Genomic DNA, 19,715 nt, shown 5'->3' on the forward strand with positions numbered 1-19,715 from the left:
AAATTTGTTAAGTTTAGACTATAACTCCTTGGATAGGTGCAAGCAGTGAAATTTATGCTAAAAAGAAACATTTGTTTACAAGTCTAAAGTGTAAAGACTTCTAGCTTACAGAAAGGGCCACCCATATCCCCCCTTAACTGTGTTATAGAAAAATGAGAAGTCAAAGAAAAATAAAAACATGCTTGGACACTTTAGGTCTAATATCAGCCAAGTCTTAGGAGACTAAATTCTTTCCTATCTTTCAAAAATAAGGAAAAAACTGTTTCCAAAAGAATGTAACCAACAAAAATATATGTGGGTATGTTTTTATCTGCAAGATGGCTCAATGTCCCTCACCAAGCTCAACATTTGGGAAATGCTGGGGTGGGTAACAATCCAATGTGCCTATCTCCATCTGAAGAACATCAGAGACCAGTTCCCACGCCCAGCTGCTTAAGAAAAATACAGGGTGAGGAAAAGACTGACTTATTAGTCTAGTGTAGCAAACAACTTAATTGGACTTCCTAGCCAAATGATACAGTGGCCAGAATTTAAACTTCAGGAATGAGTAAGTTAAGACAAAGTGCATGGCTTTGGCCTGGACTGTCTGGACTATCTATCACTGTTACATTCACAAAATTAATATAAGCTCACTTCAAAAAGCTTGTGGAAAATGAAAAAAACATTAAAAGAAGTTTGTTTTGAGGCTGGTGTTCAGGTGCAGCAGGTTAAGTTGTGAAGTAAGCATCCCATATTGGAGTATCAGTTCCAATCTCAGGATGCTGTTTCCAATCCAGCTCTCTCTGAATATGTCTGGGAAGGCAGTGAATGATAGCCCAAGTGCTTGGGCCCCTGCCACTCCTGTGGGACACCTGGTTGGAGTTTCTGGCTCCTGGCACCTGGCCCAGATTTGGCTGTTATGACCATTTGGAGAGTGAACCAGTGGATGCAAGATCTCTCTCCTCTCTCCAATTGCCACTCTGCCTTTCAAATAAATATATCTTAAGAGGAAAACAGCTCATTTTGGTGCAAAAATTTTTGAAATCCACACATTGTTATTTCACAATATGCATATTACATGAACTTTTTGGAGTTCATATAACAAAATAAATGGGACACAAAATGAGATCATACGCCCCTCAGAGCAATGCTTTCAACGCACCTGAAGGCAGGCAGCTGAACAAGTCACTGCTGTAAGATTGAAACGTCCCATTACAGAGGAACAAGAGCTGAAGATCTATGAAGAAAGACGTATGTCCACAAATCCATGGTTTGGCACTGAAATTTGGGAGTTCAACCTAAACCTAAGGAAATTAGCTAAAAGTTGTTTTTTGTTTTGTTTTTTTTTGTTGTTGTTGTTGTTTTGTTTTTTTTGTTGTTGTTGTTTTGTTTTTTTTTTTTTTTTGACAGGCAGAGTGGACAGTGAGAGAGAGAGACAGAGAGAAAGGTCTTCCTTTGCCATTGGTTCACCCTCCAATGGCTGCCGCAGCTGGCGCGCTGCGACCGGCGCACCGTGCTGATCTGATGGCAGGAGCCAGGTGCTTCTCCTGGTCTCCCATGCGGTTGCAGGGCCCAAGCACTTGGGCCATCCTCCACTGCGCTCCCTGGCCACAGCAGAGAGCTGGCCTGGAAGAGGGGCAACCAGGACAGAATCCGGCGCCCCGACCGGGACTAGAACCCGGTGTGCCAGCGCCGCCAGGCGGAGGATTAGCCTAGTGAGCCGCGGCGCCGGCCAAAATTAGCTAAAAGTAAGAACAATCCTACTCACTAATCAAAAAGCTTACCCACTAAGAAATTGTATCTGATCTCACAGGATAGTACAGTGTGCTTGGATCTGGTCTGCAGATTCTATCTACAAGAGGTCAGTAAAGGAATTTTAATGCACTTACTTTGATAACTTAAAATATTCCTATTATCCTATTCTTGAACATCTATTTGAACCTCTAGATGAAGTATAGCCACACCTCTTGGCATCCATAGCCCTAAGTCTTTTGGCATGAAGATGTAGAACTTCATGAGTTAACAATGAAAAATAGAGGTGGACTTAGCATTTGTAAACGACATATTCACAGCAAGTCTAGCTTCTAGTTTCGATCAATAATCCAGTAAGAGACAAGTTACAATAGGCTTTTTTTTTTTTGACAGGCAGAGTTAGAGAGACAGAAAGGTCTTCCTTTTTCTGTTGGTTCACCCCTCAAGTGGCCGCTAGTCAGTGCGCTATGGCCGGTGCGCTGCACCGATCTGAAGCCAGGAGCCAAGTGCTTCCTCCCATGCGGGTGCAGGGCCCAAACACTTGGGCCATCCTCCACTGCCTTTATGGGCCACAGCAGAGAGCTGGACTGGAAGAGGAGCAACCGGGACAGAATCCGGCGCCCCGACCAGGACTAGAACCTGGTGTGCCAGCGCTGCAGGTGGAGGATTAGCCTAGTGAGCCACGGTGCCAGCCTAGGCTCGTTCTCAAGTTCTTTCTCCCATACAGATTTAATGAATGTATTAACAGTAATGTGAGGGGACTTCAAAGAGTTCATGGAAAATAGAATTAAAATCTCAGCTCATTTTGTGCAAAAAAGTTTTGAAGTTTGTGCATAGGTTTTATAAAATACATTCCCCATGAATGTTTTGAAGACCCCTCATAAGTTTCTATTACTCCCAGCCCCCCCCCCTTTTTTTTGATCTGCAGCAAAGAGACCAAGACTAAGTTAGGGTACTGGGGAGAGAACACTCATCAGCACATTTGAGACATGGTTACATTGTTACTATATATATATTTTTTTATCTTTTATTTAATGAATATAAATTTCCAAAGTACGACTCATGTGTTACAATGGCTTCCCCCCCATACCGTCCCTCCCACCCACAACCCTCCCCTTTCCCACTCCCTCTCCCCTTTCATTCACATCAAGATTCATTTTCGATTATCTTAATATACAGAAGATCAGCTTAGTATACCTTAAGTAAGTATTTCAACAGTTTGCTCCCACACAGAAACATAAAGTGAAAAATAATAGATGATTTTTTTTTAAATGATGATGAAATCAGATCAGACCTATTGTCATGTTTAATCCCAGTGAGAGTCAAGTTGGGAATTGATAATTTTTTTTTCTTTTTTTTTTTTTTTTACAGAAGATCAGTTTAGTGTACATTAAGTAAAGATTTCAATCGTTTGCACCCCCATAGAAACACAAAGTGAAATATACTGTTTGAGTACTCGTTATAGCATTAAGCCTCAGTGTACAGCACGTTAAGGACAGAGATCCTACATGAGGAGTAAGTGCACAGTGACTCCTGCTGTTGACTTTACAAATTGACACTCCTGTTTATGGCATCAGTAATCTCCCCATGCACCAGTTATGAGTTTCCAAGGCTATGGAAGCCCCTTGAGTTCTCCGACTCTTATCTTGTTTAGACACGGTCATAGTCAAAGTGGAGGTTCTCTCCTCCCTTCAGAGAAAGGCACCTCCCTCTTTGAAGACCTGTTCTTTCCACTGGGATCTCACTCACAGAGATCTTTTTGCCAGAGTGTCTTGGCTTTCCATGCCTGAAATACTCTCATGGGCTTTTCAGCCAGATCCGAGTGCCTTTAGGGCTGATTCTGAGGCCAGAGTGCTATTTAGGACATCCGGCATTCTATGAGTCTGCTGAGTGTCTCACTTCCCATGTTGGATCACTCTCCCCTTTATTTATTCTATCAGTTGGTGTTAGCAGATACATGAACAAAATAAAACACATACTGATGGAAATGGCAATGAAAATACTTTTCATTGTGCTACACTTGGTTAAATTATAATTGCTTGCAACCAAACATAAACAAAAGGTAACATACTAGGTCATAAATGTAGGTTCTTTTATTCACTTTAAGCTGTCAGCAAATGTTATAATGGAATTAAGAATACTTATGTTAGGGCCAGCACTGTGGCACAGCAGCTACTGCCTGCGATGCTGGCATCCCATATGGGCACCAGTTTGAATCCCCATTGCTCCACTTCCAATCCAGCTCTCTGCTAATGTGCTTAGGAAGACAGGAGAAGACAGTCCAAGTGTCTAGGACCCTCCACTCAAATGGTAGACCCAGAAGAAACTCCAGGCACCTGATTTCAGAATGGCCCAACTCTGGCTGTTGTGGCCATTTCAGGAGTGAACCAGTGAACAGATCTCTGTCTCTCCCTCCAACTCTGCCTTTCAAAAAAAAAATCTTTAAAAAAAGAAGAGTACTAATGTTGAACTCAACCCAATACTTTTCCATTTGTTCAGTCTATAAGGTAGTACCAACTGACAAACATGGCTAACCAGAAAAAATACTTGGTATCAGGATAAAAATTATTGAACATTTTAAGGAATGAAAAAGCATTCATCTAAATTCTAGCCTTAACATATTTCTGGCTCAGAATTTAAGTTAACAGATTGCATTAAAACTAAGTATGAGAAAATTTCTAAAATGTTTAAAATAAGAATAAATGCTAAAGATGAATAAAATTAAGCCTTAGCTGTGGCAGAGAATTCAAAGCAGACACTGAAAATATTAGGGGTTTTAGAATAATCCTACAATTTAAACATATACACAAGATACAAAGGTCCAAAAATTTTGTCATGAAAGCTATCCCAAGAGAAAATTCGTCAGACGCCTCAGACATGAGAGAAACCGATAAACTGTTAAAACATATGCATAGTTTTTCTTGAGGAAAAACACTAAGAACCAGAACATGACAGAACAAGGAATATTTGCCTTTATTTTATCTCTGCAAATCTGGTCAACTCTCTAGCTAGCTGTCTTAACTAAGATTTTCAAAAACCTCTACATCCATCTATTCCCATCCATTAAAATACCTTACACATGGCACAAAAATAAAAATCAACATCATGTGCATGAAGCATTTGTTGCATGGGATAAAAGGATCAACAAGACAACTGTGGTCCAGCCCCCACTACATTTAAAATTTTCCCTTTTATGAAGACAAATTTTGGAGAAGGTCCTCCTATGTATTACCAATGCAGAATAAGAAATTTACCTGAACCTGGATAGCTACCTCTGTTCACAATACCTAGCCAACTTTTTTTGACAGGCAGAGTTAGACAGTGAGAGAAAGAGAAAGGTCTTCCTTCTGTTGGTTCACTCCCCAAATGGCCGCTAATGTCCGCTCGCTGCGCTGATCTGAAGCCAGGAGCCAGGTGCTTCCTCCTGGTCTCCCATGCAGGTGCAGGGCCCAAGCACTTGGGCCATCCTCCACTGCCCTCCTAGGTCACAGCAGAGAGCTGGACTGGAAGAGGAGCAACCAGGACTAGAACCCGGTGCCCATATGGGATGCTGGCACCGCAGGCGGAGGATTAACCAAATGAGCCACGGCGCCTGCCCCAACTTTTTTTTTTTTTTAAAGATTTATTTTAAAGGTAGAGGAAGAGAAAGAGGTCTCCCATCCACTGGTTCACTCCCTAAATGGCTGCAACAGCTGGAGCTGGGTAGATCTGAAGCCATGAGCTTCTTCCAGGTCTCCCCGGAAGCAGGTGCAGGGGTCCAAGGGCTTGGGCCATCTACCACTGCTTTCCCAGGCCACAACAGAGACCTGAATCACATGTAGAGCAGCCAGGACTCAAACCTGAACCCTTATGGGATGCCAGCACCACAGGCGGTGGCCTTATCTGCTATGCCACAGCACCAGCCCCCCTGGCCAACTTTTAAAAAAGGGTATGGAACCAGACATAGCCAGGATCATTTCTTTCCCTGTTCCCCTGCCCCCAAAAGCATTTCCCAAGATCACTGAACTTCAAAGGTGAAAGAGGCTCATCTTCGTCCATTCAGGATGATATAACAAAATCCCATAAAGCCAGCAGCTTATAAATAATAAAAACTGATTTCTCACAGTTCTGGCAGCTATGAAGTTCCAGATCAAGGTGCTGACAGATTCTGTGTCTGGTGAGGACCCCTTTACCGGTTCACAGTCAGCACCTTCTCACTGTACCCTCGCACAGCAGAAGGACAAAGAAGCCCCTCTTGGGCTTCTTTTATAACAGTACAAATCCCATTCATGATCAACTCCTCAAAGCCCTCACCCAAAGGAATGGGCTCCATTTCCTCACAGGTGGTAGAACACAGCTGTCAAGCACACAGAAATTTGAAAGCCATGGAGAAAGGGCTCAAATGCCAGGCACATTCTCACCATTGGTGCAAGCTGGCAATTTCTTCACTCTGTGAGCCTCAACCTCCCCACCTGTAAAATGGGGAAGACACTGCAACTGTATTTCAAAGGGCATTACAAGGGTTAAATGAGAGGGAACAAGTACCTCACACAATGACTGCACATAGAACAGCTGGTAACTGGTGGCAGTGTTAGGGTCATGGTTTTATTTATTAGAAGAGAAACACAGAAGCAGGGGGAGCATGGGTGACTAGCCAGGTAGGACAGAGCCTACCTTAACCCTCTTTGCTCACGAGCAGTAATAAGTCAATGTGACAATCGCTGCCCTTGGGAATGTAGTTTTTTACTTCCTTTCACAGGACCATCAAATATCCATTTCCATAACTTAAAACCTCATCAGATATTGATCTTGTTCAATAACTTCCAGAGGATCACTGTTTTATACTGTAAACTCATAAAGGCTCCACCAAATACTCCCATCCTGCCACCAACCCTCCAGAACAATCTATTCTGCAAATGGGAATTCCTCTCCCCATTTCTTCTGGGAAGAGCTTCTCCTGCCCCTGTATTCCACCGAATCCAGGTGCCCCTGTCTCGGGAACTGAGGCGCACACTCAGCTTTCTAGAAGGGCTTATTGCAGAGTCACTCCTTCACAACAGTGAGTCAGCCAGGAGCTCCCCGCTATTAAATCTTGGATTTAGCTAAACTACAGTCCAATTTTCAAAAAGGGTACTTTCACAGATACCTAGGAATACCCCTATTCAAGCTTAATTCATACAAAATTTCCTTGACAACCAAGTGACTTAAAAGTAAAAATCATTTTCTGGGTCATTTAATCAATGAATTTAAATGCATTCAAGATCTCTCAGCTTAGACTGCTCTCAGTCTAGTGCAAAAGCCAGTCCCTATGTAACACTAATTATACTACAATCGAAGTAAAGAAAATAACTGTACGCAGAGCAAAGTTATAAACCCAGCCTCGGGTCTTAGCTCCAATGTCCATTCCTCTGGGAAGCCTTCTCCATGACTATGGCCAATGTGATCTTCCTGCCCCTGCTTAATTTCCATTTCACTTACAGCACTTTAGCTTAATTCAGTGTGTGTGTGTGTGTGTGTGTGTGTGTGTTTCTCTCAGAATGTGAGCTCTTTAGTGGAGAGAACATACCTCTAGCACTTGGAAAAATGCCTAGCATATAGCATGTCCACTGCCTACATATCTGTGAGAGTATTTATAAGAAAGTGATACTTGATTTAGGGTTAAGAAATCTAAGAATTTGTATCTTATAAAACCTTCTTTACCTGCCAAAGTTAAGCTGCCATTTATGCCTTTAATTTGTACTGCTTCTGATTTCTGGTTCTAATATCTTATAACTCAAGGGTGGAGGTTTCCTTCATCACCACAACAAATTCCAAAAGCTCAGTTTCTATTATAACCATAGCAGTCTACCTTTCAGGGGGAATAACAAAAACTAGGTATAATGTGGTAGAGGTGTAGGTTTACTGCATGCTCACTCAGTAACTGTATTTTGGTTTCTGAACAACTTCAAGAGACTGACCAGATACAGTGAACTAGGTTTAGCCTGAGAACTTCAAAACATCAAGTGTCGGCCGGCTCCATGGCTCACTAGGCTAATCTTCCACCTGTGGCACCAACACCCCGGGTTCTAGTCCCGGTTGGGGCACCGGATTCTGTCCCAGTTGCTCCTCTTCTGGTCCAGCTCTCTGCTGTGGCCCAAGAAGGTAGTGGGGGATAGCCCACATGCTTGGGCCCTGCACCCGCATGGGAGACTGGTGGGGGGGGCACCTGGCTCCTGGCTTCGCATCGGCGAAGTGGCCATTTGGAGGGTGAGCCAACAGAAAAGAAGACCTTTCTCTCTGTCTAAATCTGCCTGTCAAAAAAAATCAAGTGTCTGATTCCTTTACAACCTTATTTTTCTTAAATGCTCAATTAATGAGTAAAATAACCAAACAACCAAAACTTCAAAATAACAAAAATCCACATGCCAAAAGTCAAATCAGCTTATTTCCCATTTATTGAGATAAAAGGTAAAAATAATGAAACACCATTTTGCTTTTGAATGAGACACAGATAGGTAATTATCAATTTCTTTGACTCCTGGCAAACACTTCAGAGCCACACTTGGGTGGTGGTGGAACATTTTTTGTTTCACCAGTTTTCTAGAAGACAGGTCCTGGCCAGGGAGAGGACACCCCGGCCATCATACACTCTAAATAACCACTCAGGTAGAGGAGCGTAGAGATCAGAGGTGACCCGGTGTAGAGGGGCTACCTGCCAACAGTTCCTTCTACAGAAAAGGACACTGACAGCTGAGATGATTTTTTTCAAATCCTCTGTCAGAAGAATCCAGCAGCCCTCATTCTACTCTCCTTGATTTCATCTCTTCAGGACATAAAAACCTTACAAATACAGCCAAAATGTTCCTAAGGGCAGAAGACCTGTGGAACAGAACTAAGAAGGGAGTTCACCTTCCAAATCAGTCCTCAGACCTCCTTAGGTGTCTACAAGAGAGAGAGTCTGAGTTCAGCTGGCTCCTGGCTTCTGACAGCTCAACCCGATTTCTCCAGCTTGGATAGTCAGGAGTCACAGTGCAAGAGGAGGTCCCCTTCCAGGATTACAGGCACTCGCAGCTTCAATTCAGTGAAGTTAATCCAGCATGGGTGGGTAAACCAACAAACCAAAGGTGCCTACTGGTTTAGCATAGTGCTGGAGGAGTGCCAGCTAACATTTCAATAGCTTTTAGTCTCCAGAGAATCTCAAGGTCAAGGGCAGGGAGGGAATCTGGGTCACACAAATTTTTTGTCATCTGGGTACAATGGGACTGTGGCAATGAATGAACATTCCTGTCATTGTGGTGGTGAGTCATCATTTTTTATTTTATATTTGGGGGGGGGGGACAGCATCTCCTAAGCTATAATGTCATAGGATGAAAAAAAAATAGCCAAACACAAAGTTGCAATATAATGCCTGGGAGAATCTTTATTTAAAAATGGTAACCAAGGTCAAATAAAGCATTCAATTTTGACACTATGAACACTATTAGTTATTTTTATCTATGCAAATAACTTTAGATTTCTTGATGATAAATATCTGAGCACACGATTTTAACTAAAAGTTGGATCTACATACATTCTGGAATGATTGATATTGAGCACTGACAATTCCTTTCTGAAAAAAGTATCAGCATTTCACTAATTTTGTGGAAAACTCAAGAATTAGACAAAGATTCACCATCAAGAGAATTCTATGACCAAAAAAAGTGACTTCCCTAATTTTCAGTTTTCTTCTGTTGCAATATTTAAAAACTGCTTGAAACACATGGGCAATGCTATAGACGGTTGTACTAACTATATTATTTATCCTATTGTTATATAATTTGACCTCCAAAAATCAGTGAAACAATTTTTTGGAGGAAATTTGTCAACTGTCAATTTGTGGTTTAAATTGCACTTTGAGAGTTAGACCCAGTGGGCCATGTGTTTCCTGGGCAGTGACAGGCTCAATGTATAAGATGCACTCTAATTAATGAATGAGCCCAGTGGTCATCTTGATCATCTCCCCTATTATATTCACTTTTAAGTATGTTAGTGTTACGTATGTCGCAAATATTGTTAAAACTACTTTGGAGAAAAGATTTAAATTGTTGGCCATTCAGAGACCACACAGTATCCAAAGGGCATGTGAGTACCAAGTGCTTAAGCAATAGGCATTGCCTGAATCCTTGCTGGCTGCTAATTTGACCTTGGGTCAGTCAGAAACCTGGTTACTTTGTTTCAAATTATCTGGGCAAAGGTTGCTTTTTTGGTACTTAAGGTGATTAGGGTCCTTTAACATTGTGTCTTCCTTTTATTTACACTCCTTTAGATAACTTCATCTCTACCAGAAGTCTTTTAAACCCACACACACAACTGACCAAGAGATTTTGTGAAGCGACACGCTACACACTTCCTTTTGGCTTGGTTGTTATCTAGCCAGGGCTGGGGAAACAGGTGATAACTATCACTCTGGGGCTTTCTCAGGGTGGCTCCACTAACGTAGTGGAGGTGAACTGTAGCTGAAGGTGCTTAAAAATGCTGCAGGCACCGCGTGACAGGCACACTGCTTAAGTTTCCTCATCTGCACAACAGGGACGAAGCCTAACATAAGAACTTGGGAGAGTCAAGAGGCTGCATGTCCAGTTTCCTCCCCTTGCCTAGCCAATATTGTTGATGCCGGGTGTGCCATGCGCATTAAGAAGGAGGCATGGGGGCTAACTATATGCAAACACACACTCAATGCCTACTTGAGTCCCACCTACTCTTTCCAGGTGCTGCTTAACTGCTAGCCCTGTTTATTTTCCCTGAAAGCAAAGAGGAGTAAATATTCAAGAATTCAAGAATGATCTAACATGCAGCCAAATGACCCTTTGAGTCACATATGATTGACACCCCAGCATTACAAATTAACAGGCCCCAGCTGCTGAGTACAAGGGCCTCTAGCATTCTAATTGGCTACCCCAAAAGGAGAGGATGCAGTAGAGTCTGACCTTGCCCCACTTCATTTCCAACCCAAGCTGGACACTCCTTAGAGCACAGTGGTTCGCAATCTTGACTGCACATTAGAATCACCTGAGCTTTTAAAACTTCGGATATCCAAGCCACACCCCAAACCAATTACATCAGGATATCTGGGGGTGGTGGGTCAGGCAACCCTAATTTCTAAGGCTCCCATTATGACCCAAGATACAGCCAACTTTGACACCTGCTATCTAGGATCACTCTTCCTGACCTCATGTAGCTTCTGCAAGTGAGGCCCACACAGTACTCACCTCTGAGTGGAACAGGTGCGACAAGATCCCCAGTGTGGAAACCAGAGGTGCCTGCGCCGGGGTCCACAGCTAGAGCCTACTACCTAGGTGATTACCCAGATCCTCACAGGAGAGCCATTTTTCAAATAGTTTGCACTTGGCTAGAAATAAGTTTGCCAATCTAAAAAAAGGTGCCAACCAACGCCTAAATTTGCCTCTGACCTCAGGTCGCCATCCCACCCGCCTTTCTTAAAGGCACATCTCTTGGGAAGGAAAGTCAGAGTATGTGTGGGCGCTCGGTCCCACGCACAAAACCTACCGAGCAGCTGCAGATAGGAGCATGCAATTCCTGAGGTCGCACAGAAAGCACCCTTCTGGCTGGCCCCGGCGCGGGGCGGGCGAAGGCGCGCAGGCCCGCGGCCGCTGCACCTGCCGGCGCGCTCGGCCGCACCTGCCGCTCTGTGCCCGCCCCTCCCACCTCCCAGCGGCTCCTACCTTCCAGCAGCTCATCTAGGCTGGTGATTTTCCGGCTGCCGTCGATGGTGTAGATGGTGCGGACCCCCTGGGGCAGGTTCACGTTGTCTGACAGGGAGCGGGTGAGCTCCATGAGGAGCGCATCGAAGGACCGGAAGCGGTCGCTGGAGATGGCAAACACCAGGCCCTTGAAGTAGCGGTCCCCATTCCGGTAGAAACGCGCCTTCTTGGCCTTCTTCTCCGAGCTCAGGGCCTGCAGGGTCCGCGTGCGGTAGAAGCTGCAGTGGGCGCTGTGTGCCGGGCTAGGGATGAGCCCGTTCCCCTTGGGGCCCGAGCTGCTGCTGCCCCCGGAGGAGCTGGGCGCCCCTCTCCGGGACCCCGGCCGCGGCCTTTTGTCCCGCTCCTCGAAGTGCTCCAGCTCAATACTCCTGGTGCTGGCCATCGCCGCAGCTCGAGAGCCGCTCCCCTGCGGAAAGCGTTCCAGGCAGCCCAGCGGCAACGCGAGAGGCCGCGAGGGGCCGGCTGCCGGCGAGGGGCCTTACAGCGCCGGGACACCTGGCTCTGGCATCCCGCCCTCCGCTCGCAGGTGGAGCCGCTGCGCCGCCGACGCGCCCGCCCGCGCCCCCTCTAAAAGCGGCCGCCGCGCAGCGCCGCCCGCCTCATTGTCCAGCGCGCCTGGCTCCCGCCCGCTGGGGAGTCCCACGCCCCCCCAAGCGCCTCCCTCCCCCAGCCACGCCTCACAACTCCAGCTCCGGAGCCGGCCCGGAGCCTCAAAGTTGGGCCGCCAGAGGCTCGCCCCCGACCCGCGGGCGCACACAAAGCTCGGGCGCGCCCGCCGCCCGCTCCCGGGAACGCGGAGGGGCAGGAAGGAAGGGAGGGAGCGAGGGGGAAGGGCAGACAGCGTGGGCGAGGAGCGGCGGGCTGGGGGCTTCGCGCCCGCCAGGGTCCTGGGGGCCTCGCCGCAGGCTCACTCGAGCCTGGCCCTGGCCGGCTGAGCGCGCGCCTTCTGGGGCTGAGCCGGCCGCGCAGGGCCCTTCCCTCCCACAGAGCCCGGCCCTAGCGGAAAATAATGAATGCGCCCGCCTCCCACGCAGCCGGCCGCCTCAGCCCACCCAGCAGCGGTAGCGCGCTCGGGCCCCACGTCGCGGCCTGGCCGTTGTCAGGGCTGGAGGGGGGCTTCCTGGCCTGCCGCCCCCGCCGGGGGAGGGGGATGCCCAAACCTCGGAGGCAGGGCGGCGAGGTGGGCTAGGGGCAGTGCGCCGGCCGGCCGACCGGCGCGCCTGGAGAAGCTCCTCCCGCTGCTGGCGGCCCCGCCCGCCCGGCAGCCACTCCAGGCGCAGCGCGCGGGCGAGCGCAGCCGCGGCGCGCGCGCTCCTCCGCCGGGGAAACGGAACGCGCAGGCCAGAAAATTACAAAGGAAGGAGACTCAAGGGCAGCGAGCGCATCCCCGAGCCTGCCTGCCCCCCAGGAACCGAGGCCAGACCAGGGCAGGAACCCGAAACACAGCATGGAGTTTTGGGCAAGACATGAACCTCCTGTTTTTTACAAAGCCGATTGGGTGCTTTGTTTAAACATCCGCTGAGAAAGCTGTCTCCACGCTTTTCCCATTGCAGATTGGCCAGCATGGCGCTTTCAGGAACTTTGAATGAATGAGCGATCAGAAGTTACAGGGTTCTGAGGAATTAATTTAATCAACAATTATTTATTGAGAATGTGCCACGTGCCAGGCATTGTTTCCGTCACTGTGGATGCTGCAGGAAAGGAAAGCAAGCATTCCTGCACCTGTTCCCCCCAGCCGCTTGCATTCAGGTAGTATTTAATGCTTAAGTACTAACGTTTCTCAGCGGCCATTGAGTTTTATACTGTCTGCTCAATAATAAAAGCGTGTTTTCCAAAAACTTGTGAGAAACCGGTTGTTTCCATTTTTGCCACGCGAGAAAGATGAAGTCCACAGACATTTGATCCTAACCTGATACGTGACACTCCGGTTTAACAACAGCTGATTCTCCCAGTGGTCCTAGATAGCAATTCCAGGTTGGCCTTTAAAGTAGAAAGGCATAGACATTTTTCGTGAAATGATAGTGGTCCTGGAAGGCATGTATAAGGCAGAAACACCGTCTTCAGCCTCTGGAAGGTTGTCCCCTATCCCTCTCCCCTTCGCCTCTCCCTTCACCCCCAACAAAAACACCCCAGAAGTTCCCTGCCTCCTGCACAGTAGTTCTGGGGACACCTGGGCATGCTAGACTTCTAGAACCAGAACTGGAGCACGCTGGGAAGTAAGTCAGGGCTGATCTGAAGCTTCAGTGAAGTTTTTCCGAATTCTGCAGTATAATGATAAGCCTCAACCCAGACAAATTAGATCAGAATTTCAGGGGATGGGAAGTTTGGTTTGTTTGTTTTGTATCTGTGAGGTCAAATAAGTGCTTCTCAAAGGGTTGTCTACTTACCTGTCATTTCTTTAAAATGTAGATTCCAATTCTGTAGGTCTGGGGTGGAGTTTGAGATTCTGCACTTCTAACAACTCAGTGCTAGTGGTCTTGGTACAACACTGTGAGAAGGAAGGAACTAAATGGAACCCACGCTCCTTCTAAGTATTAATAACTGCAGAGCCCATCGACTTTGTAAATGGCTTAAGCTGGCCATGTCCATTTGTTTTGCTACTAGTACTCATTTATTGGAGGAATAAAGACTGTACTGTATTGCTGGACTAACAAATTATTCCAACCTTAGTGATTTAGAATAATAAACATGTATTATTTGGGAAGGAATCCACGAGCTGTTTGCTTCATAATCTCATGTGATTGCAAGTATCTGGGGCTTGGAGAACCACTTTCAAGATGGCCCTCTTGGCTGTGTGAAGGAGGCCCGGCTCCTTTTCTTGAGCACACTTTTGTAGGGTTGCTTGACTGTCACCATGACATGTCAACCGGTCCCCTTCAAAGCAAGCATCCAAGAGAAAACAAAGTGGAAGCCACAATGTTTTGCTTTTATGAGACAGCATAGGCAGTTATTCCCACAACATCCCACAGGTTACCTGAGTCACCCCTGTTCATTATGGTAGGAAACTATACAGGGTGTGACTCCCATGAGTCAGGGCTCCCTGGAGTCGCTCTGTATGCCGGTACCACAGGCTTCAGTCATTTGATCTTTAGGACACTGATGTACACACATTTGCTCATTTAGAGATTCTTGAAACAAGATTTGGCCCTTCTTAGTGTATACAATTATATAATAGGCCAGTATTTTAGCATTCCCTAGCATATCCCAAGTTAAACAAAGATGACTTCTTTTCAACAGGGATGGAGGAAGAAGAGAAAGTATTTTCCAAGATGTTACTTAGTTTGAAAAAAATTGACTCCACTCTGCATTTGTTTTTGAAGAACCTATTTGTGAATCTTATGTAAGAATTAAGCTGCAAACACTTTCTAGAATATATTTACTGAATGAATATGTATATAAAAGAACAGTTGATCAAAATTTGAAGATGCATTAGGACAGGAAAAGATCAGTGTCAGTATTCCAATTCTCATGCAAACAAAATTTGGAGGATCTAGGTGGGAAACTATTTTTTAATTTATTTATTTGAAAGAGTTACAGAGAGAGGTCTTCCATCCGCTGGTTCACTCCCGAAATGGCCACAATGGCCAGAGCTGCGCCGATCTGAAGCCAGGAGCCAGGAGATTCTTCCGGGTCTCCCATGTGGATGCAGAGGCCCAAGGTCTTGGGCCATCTTCTACTGCTTTCCCAGGCCATAGCAGAGAGCTGGATCAGAAGAGGAGCAGCCGGGACTAGAACTGGCGACCATATGGGAATCCAGCACTTCAGGTCAGGACTTTAACCCACTGTGCCACAGCGCCGGCCCCGGTAGGCAACTATTAATTTGGGTTACTTTATGATTTAAAAATTATAGAACTAAAGCATATTCTCCCCTTTTGTGCAGTTGAAGAATTTGTGAAGTAAAATATTTTAACTGGCATTTCCTTTGTTGAGGTACACCTGCTCTCCCCCGGCCTTTTTTCAAACCAAGAAACACCATCTGATTTGGTAATCATTCATTCTTCCAGAGATGATCTAATTCTCTGCTGTGGTTGTAAGGTCCACCAACTATGCCTGCCAGGTCCTGGTTTAAAGGGATTTCCTTAGAAGGGGTTAGCCACAGATGCCTCTTCACTTTCTGGAAGCCCGGCTGAAACTTAGCTTTCCCAAAGCTAACACATGTTTGAATATAAACTTTTACACAAAGTATTTTAAAAATGGTTTCATTTCTCAGCTACAATTCAAGCATTTCAATCACAAAATTCTCTCTCCTTTGCATCATAGAAAGCAACTTTCTGCTCTTGATATATGTACAATTTTAAATCACATAATGTCTAGTTCACGTGAAAATGTTGGCAGTGTGCAAGAGAGGGCTTTGAGAAACCACTTGGGGCTAAAAAGCTCAACAAGTCATGAAGGAAAACTAGCTGTCTGTTGTTCTCTACACTTCTGTTTGGATTGCATGCATTAGAGCTGCCTTTTACCACCTCCCAACTCTACTTTGACGAAGATATACAATGTAAATTTTTGTTTAGTATGGTTTGTTTAAATGAGACTTTTTATTTAATGCTTATATGGGAGCTTTCCATGAGACATCTGCCTTTGGGTATTTCTTGGTTTTGCTTCTTGCTGCTTCATTTCTCAAGTGCATGGCCAACCTTCACTTTTGGCCCAAAACTTCTGCTTTTAAAGGCAGTTTTCCAGTTAATCCATTACTTATTACATAAAGAATGCCTACAAACGTTTTAGACTGCACTGTACTGAGGCATTCTGCTGTCTCATGTTTTCATTCCAGTTCACTGTGTGCCAAGCATTTCTCCCAGAAATAAAAGTGATGAAACAACTATTTTCAGGGAAAAGGCCTGGTCATTGTAGATTTAGCTTTTTTGAAACTAAGCATGAAGTTTTTTTAAATTTCATAACCTGTTTTGAAATATTTATTTATTCATTTGGAAGTCAGAGTTACAGAGAGAAAGATGAAAGAATTACAAGGTGGGGGGAGGGCAAGAGAGAGACAGAGAGAGACAGAGATAGAGAGAGGTCTTCCAACCTCTGTTTCACTCCCCAGATGGCTGCAATGGCCAGGGCTGGGCCAGGCTGAAGCCAGGAGCCTAGAGCTTCTTCCAGGCCTCACATGTGGGTAGCAGGGGTCCAAACACTTGGGCTATCTTCTGCTGATTTCCCAGGTGTGTTATCAGGGAGCTGGATCAGAAATGAGGCAGCCAGGACATGACCTGGCACACATATGGGATACTGGTGCTGCTTTACCAGCTACGCCACAGTGCCAGCCCCTATTTCATAATCTTTTACAATGGTAAATTCTAGTTTAAAGTTTAAAGGGAAAGGGGATAAAGCAAAGTGGTGGAAAAGGAGCTCTCCAACCCTATTCCATAGCCTGTACCCAGATTGGGAAAAAAAGACTCAAATAAAAGTTTTTCACACTAGCTGTTGACATTTTCCATTTTCTTTCCTCCTTACCTATGAGTCTTACAGTATGTTCCAAATATATTAATGACTTAATCACAAATAGACATGAAGGAATGATTAAAAGTAGGTATTCTTGGGGCTGGCACTGTGGCATAGAGGGTAAAGCCACTGCCTGCAGCACCCGCATTCCATATGGTCACTGGTTCAAGTCCTGGCTGCTCCACTCCATCCAGCTCTCTGCTATGGCCTGGGAAAGCAGTGGAAGGTGACCCAAGTCCTTGGGCCCCTGAACCCTCATGGGAGACCTGGTTCCTGGCTTTGGATCAGCACATCTCCAGCCATTGCAGCCAAATGGGGAGTGAACCAACAGATAGAAGACCTTTCTCTCTCTTTCTGCCTCTCCTTCTCTGTGTAACTCTAACTTTGAAATAAATAAACAATTTTTTTTAAAGTAGCTATTCAAGAGTAGGCTTCAGTGCATCAGTTATGATGCCACTTTGGACACTTGCATCCCGTAGGGTTAAAGTCTCATCTCCATTTCCCGTCCAACTTTCTGCTAATGTGCACCCTGGAAGGCAGCAGGTAATGACTCACCTACCTGGGTCCCTGCCACCTACATGAAAGATTGGGATGGAGTTATAGCTTCCTTGCTGTGTATGTGTTTAAAAGATTTATTTGGAAGGGGGACACATAGACACATGGACACACACACACACACACACACAGAGAACACATCTATCCACTGGTTCATTCCCAAATGCCTGCAACTACTAGCACTGGACCAGTCCAAAGCCAGAAGCCAGGAACCCCATCAGGGTTGATAGGAACCCAAGCACTTGGGCCATCCTCCTGTGATTTCCCATACACATTAGAAGGGAGCTGGATTGGGAGCAGAAAAGCTGGGATGTGAACCACTGCTCTGCTAGGGGATCCTGACATCACAAGTGAAGAGGGCTTAACCAGCTGCCTCATAAGACACCGTGTACCTGGCTTCAGCCTGACCTGGCCCTGGCTGTTATGGACATTTAAGAGGTAAACTAGCAGATGGAAGGTCTCTCATTCAAATATGTAATTTTTAAAAATTTTACTAAAAAATGAAACTATCTTCTCAGGTTCACAGATTTCAAGCTTAATTCAATGGGTAAGTCTTTAAAAAATTCTATTTAACTTTTTAAACAAAAATATGGATCAAAGGAAAATTCAAGGATGCATGCTTTCAGTATATATAGCACTCAAATGACTTTTTATTCCATGAAAAAACTGCTCTTCCTATTGATACATTTAAGTCCCACCAAGTATCTAGGACAAAGACTTGTGTGTTTCATATACATTCCATATATTCAAAATTACATTCAGGTTTTTTTTTTGCTTTTATTAGGTTAGCTGTAATAACTTATGACAATAACATAAACATTAAAATCACATAGCAATTTTTTCTTAGGAATTTGATTTTTTTCTCTGAAATTTTCCTGAAAAGAGACTGCACAGCTCATTTTATCCCTGCTTTCTTAAGAGGGAATCCAGGCACAGCTGAGTGGGTTTCCACAATTATTTTAATAATACCAAAAGTGAAAGGCCATGGAAAATACTATGGTACTTTCATTTTTGAAGAATTGAGTTTTCTCAGTCCAATCTAAAATACACTCTTTGAGTCCAGGCTTTTGCTTCATTTAAAATTCAAAAGGAATCATTTATCTTAAAATTTATAATGATTTTGGTGGCTTCTTCCTTCCAGTAGCATATTCAATGTTTATACAAGTACCAAACATGACAAATTGTGTTTGTGTCATCCTGTATGTTCGACTAAAGTAATGATGGGCAGAGGTACTTAATAGATAATAAAGCTTTTATGATGATTAATAAGTAGTAATAACCTAGTTAGAGAAACAGATTATAGACCAGGAAATAAGAAAGGAAAGATTAAGCAGTAGAGAAATTGCCTCCGGGGTATGCTAACTGCAGAAAATGTTCATTTCAACCTTTCAAAATTCATTAATCACGAAGAGGACTGTCTCTTCAGGAATTTATAGATTATAATTAATGATTGCACACTTACAGTTGGTTTATAATGTAAATTAGCTGATTATTTTAGGATAAATGTTGTGTACCTTATGCACATACTTAAAATAGGCAGACATCAAAGTAATATTTTATCTTATTTATGAGAATAATGATACCACCCAGACTTGGTCAGTACCCATTAGCAAATCTATACGCATCTTGCTATGTTTTTAGGTTTAAAAAAATAGTTTGTCCCAGATACTTCCCAGGGGCTTGTCATCCTGTCTGAAATAACCAATACTGATCATGATCTACTGTTCGTGTGAAAGATTTGAATGAGATTAAACATTAAGGTAAAAAGGTATATGCATGTGATTACCTGATTGTTCTTATCCTAGTATAGCACATGCACCCATCTTTCATGGTTTGGTAGTAATGTAGTTATTTACAGTATTGAAATTAACTATTATTTATTAATATTTTATGATAATATCTTGTCCATAAGACTCCCCCCCCCCAATAATAGGCCCATGAACATCTGGAGTTTTACTTGGTTCAAAAGCTTAGTCCAATGTCCTCAGGGAGAGAAATCTGTAAAAATGAGTCCTTGGCATCCACCTGAGCTGCGCTTGCTGCAACAGGGACCCGCATGGACCGACTCTCTCAGATGGAATCATGACTGCAACTCTGCGACGCGACAGGCAGAAGTCTCTGGAGAGCTGGAGAAGGAAGAGTTTCCTGCCACTCCTGGCAAAATAAACAAATAAAGTTACCAACTAGCAAAGATCTATTCCAAGATGACTTATCTTCTCCACTGGTCGTAGAATGATTGGCTTAAACATGAAAGCCTGGCTCTTAGGA

General features: G+C 44.7%; 1 protein-coding gene across 6 annotated transcripts in view; it reads right to left on the reverse strand.

The window, feature by feature from the left end:
• DCLK2 (doublecortin like kinase 2) overlaps positions 1 to 12,701 on the reverse strand; it is a 184,034-nt gene extending 171,333 nt beyond the window's left edge. For 5 of the 6 annotated variants that reach the window (XR_518609.4, XR_001794771.3, XM_002716906.5 and 2 more), the window contains exon 1: positions 11,412 to 12,700. Coding sequence is in view for 4 of the 6 variants with exons in the window: in XM_002716906.5 (XP_002716952.1) it covers positions 11,412 to 11,832 (421 nt within the window). In the remaining 2 variants the exon portion in view is untranslated. Of the gene's footprint in view, positions 1 to 11,411 lie in introns of all 6 variants that reach the window. The other variant, XM_008267353.4, reaches the window with a different exon arrangement.
• Between the last annotated feature and the right edge of the window lie 7,014 nt (positions 12,702 to 19,715).

This window comes from Oryctolagus cuniculus, chromosome 8, assembly GCF_964237555.1.
Source record: "Oryctolagus cuniculus chromosome 8, mOryCun1.1, whole genome shotgun sequence".
Lineage (NCBI taxonomy): Eukaryota > Metazoa > Chordata > Mammalia > Lagomorpha > Leporidae > Oryctolagus > Oryctolagus cuniculus.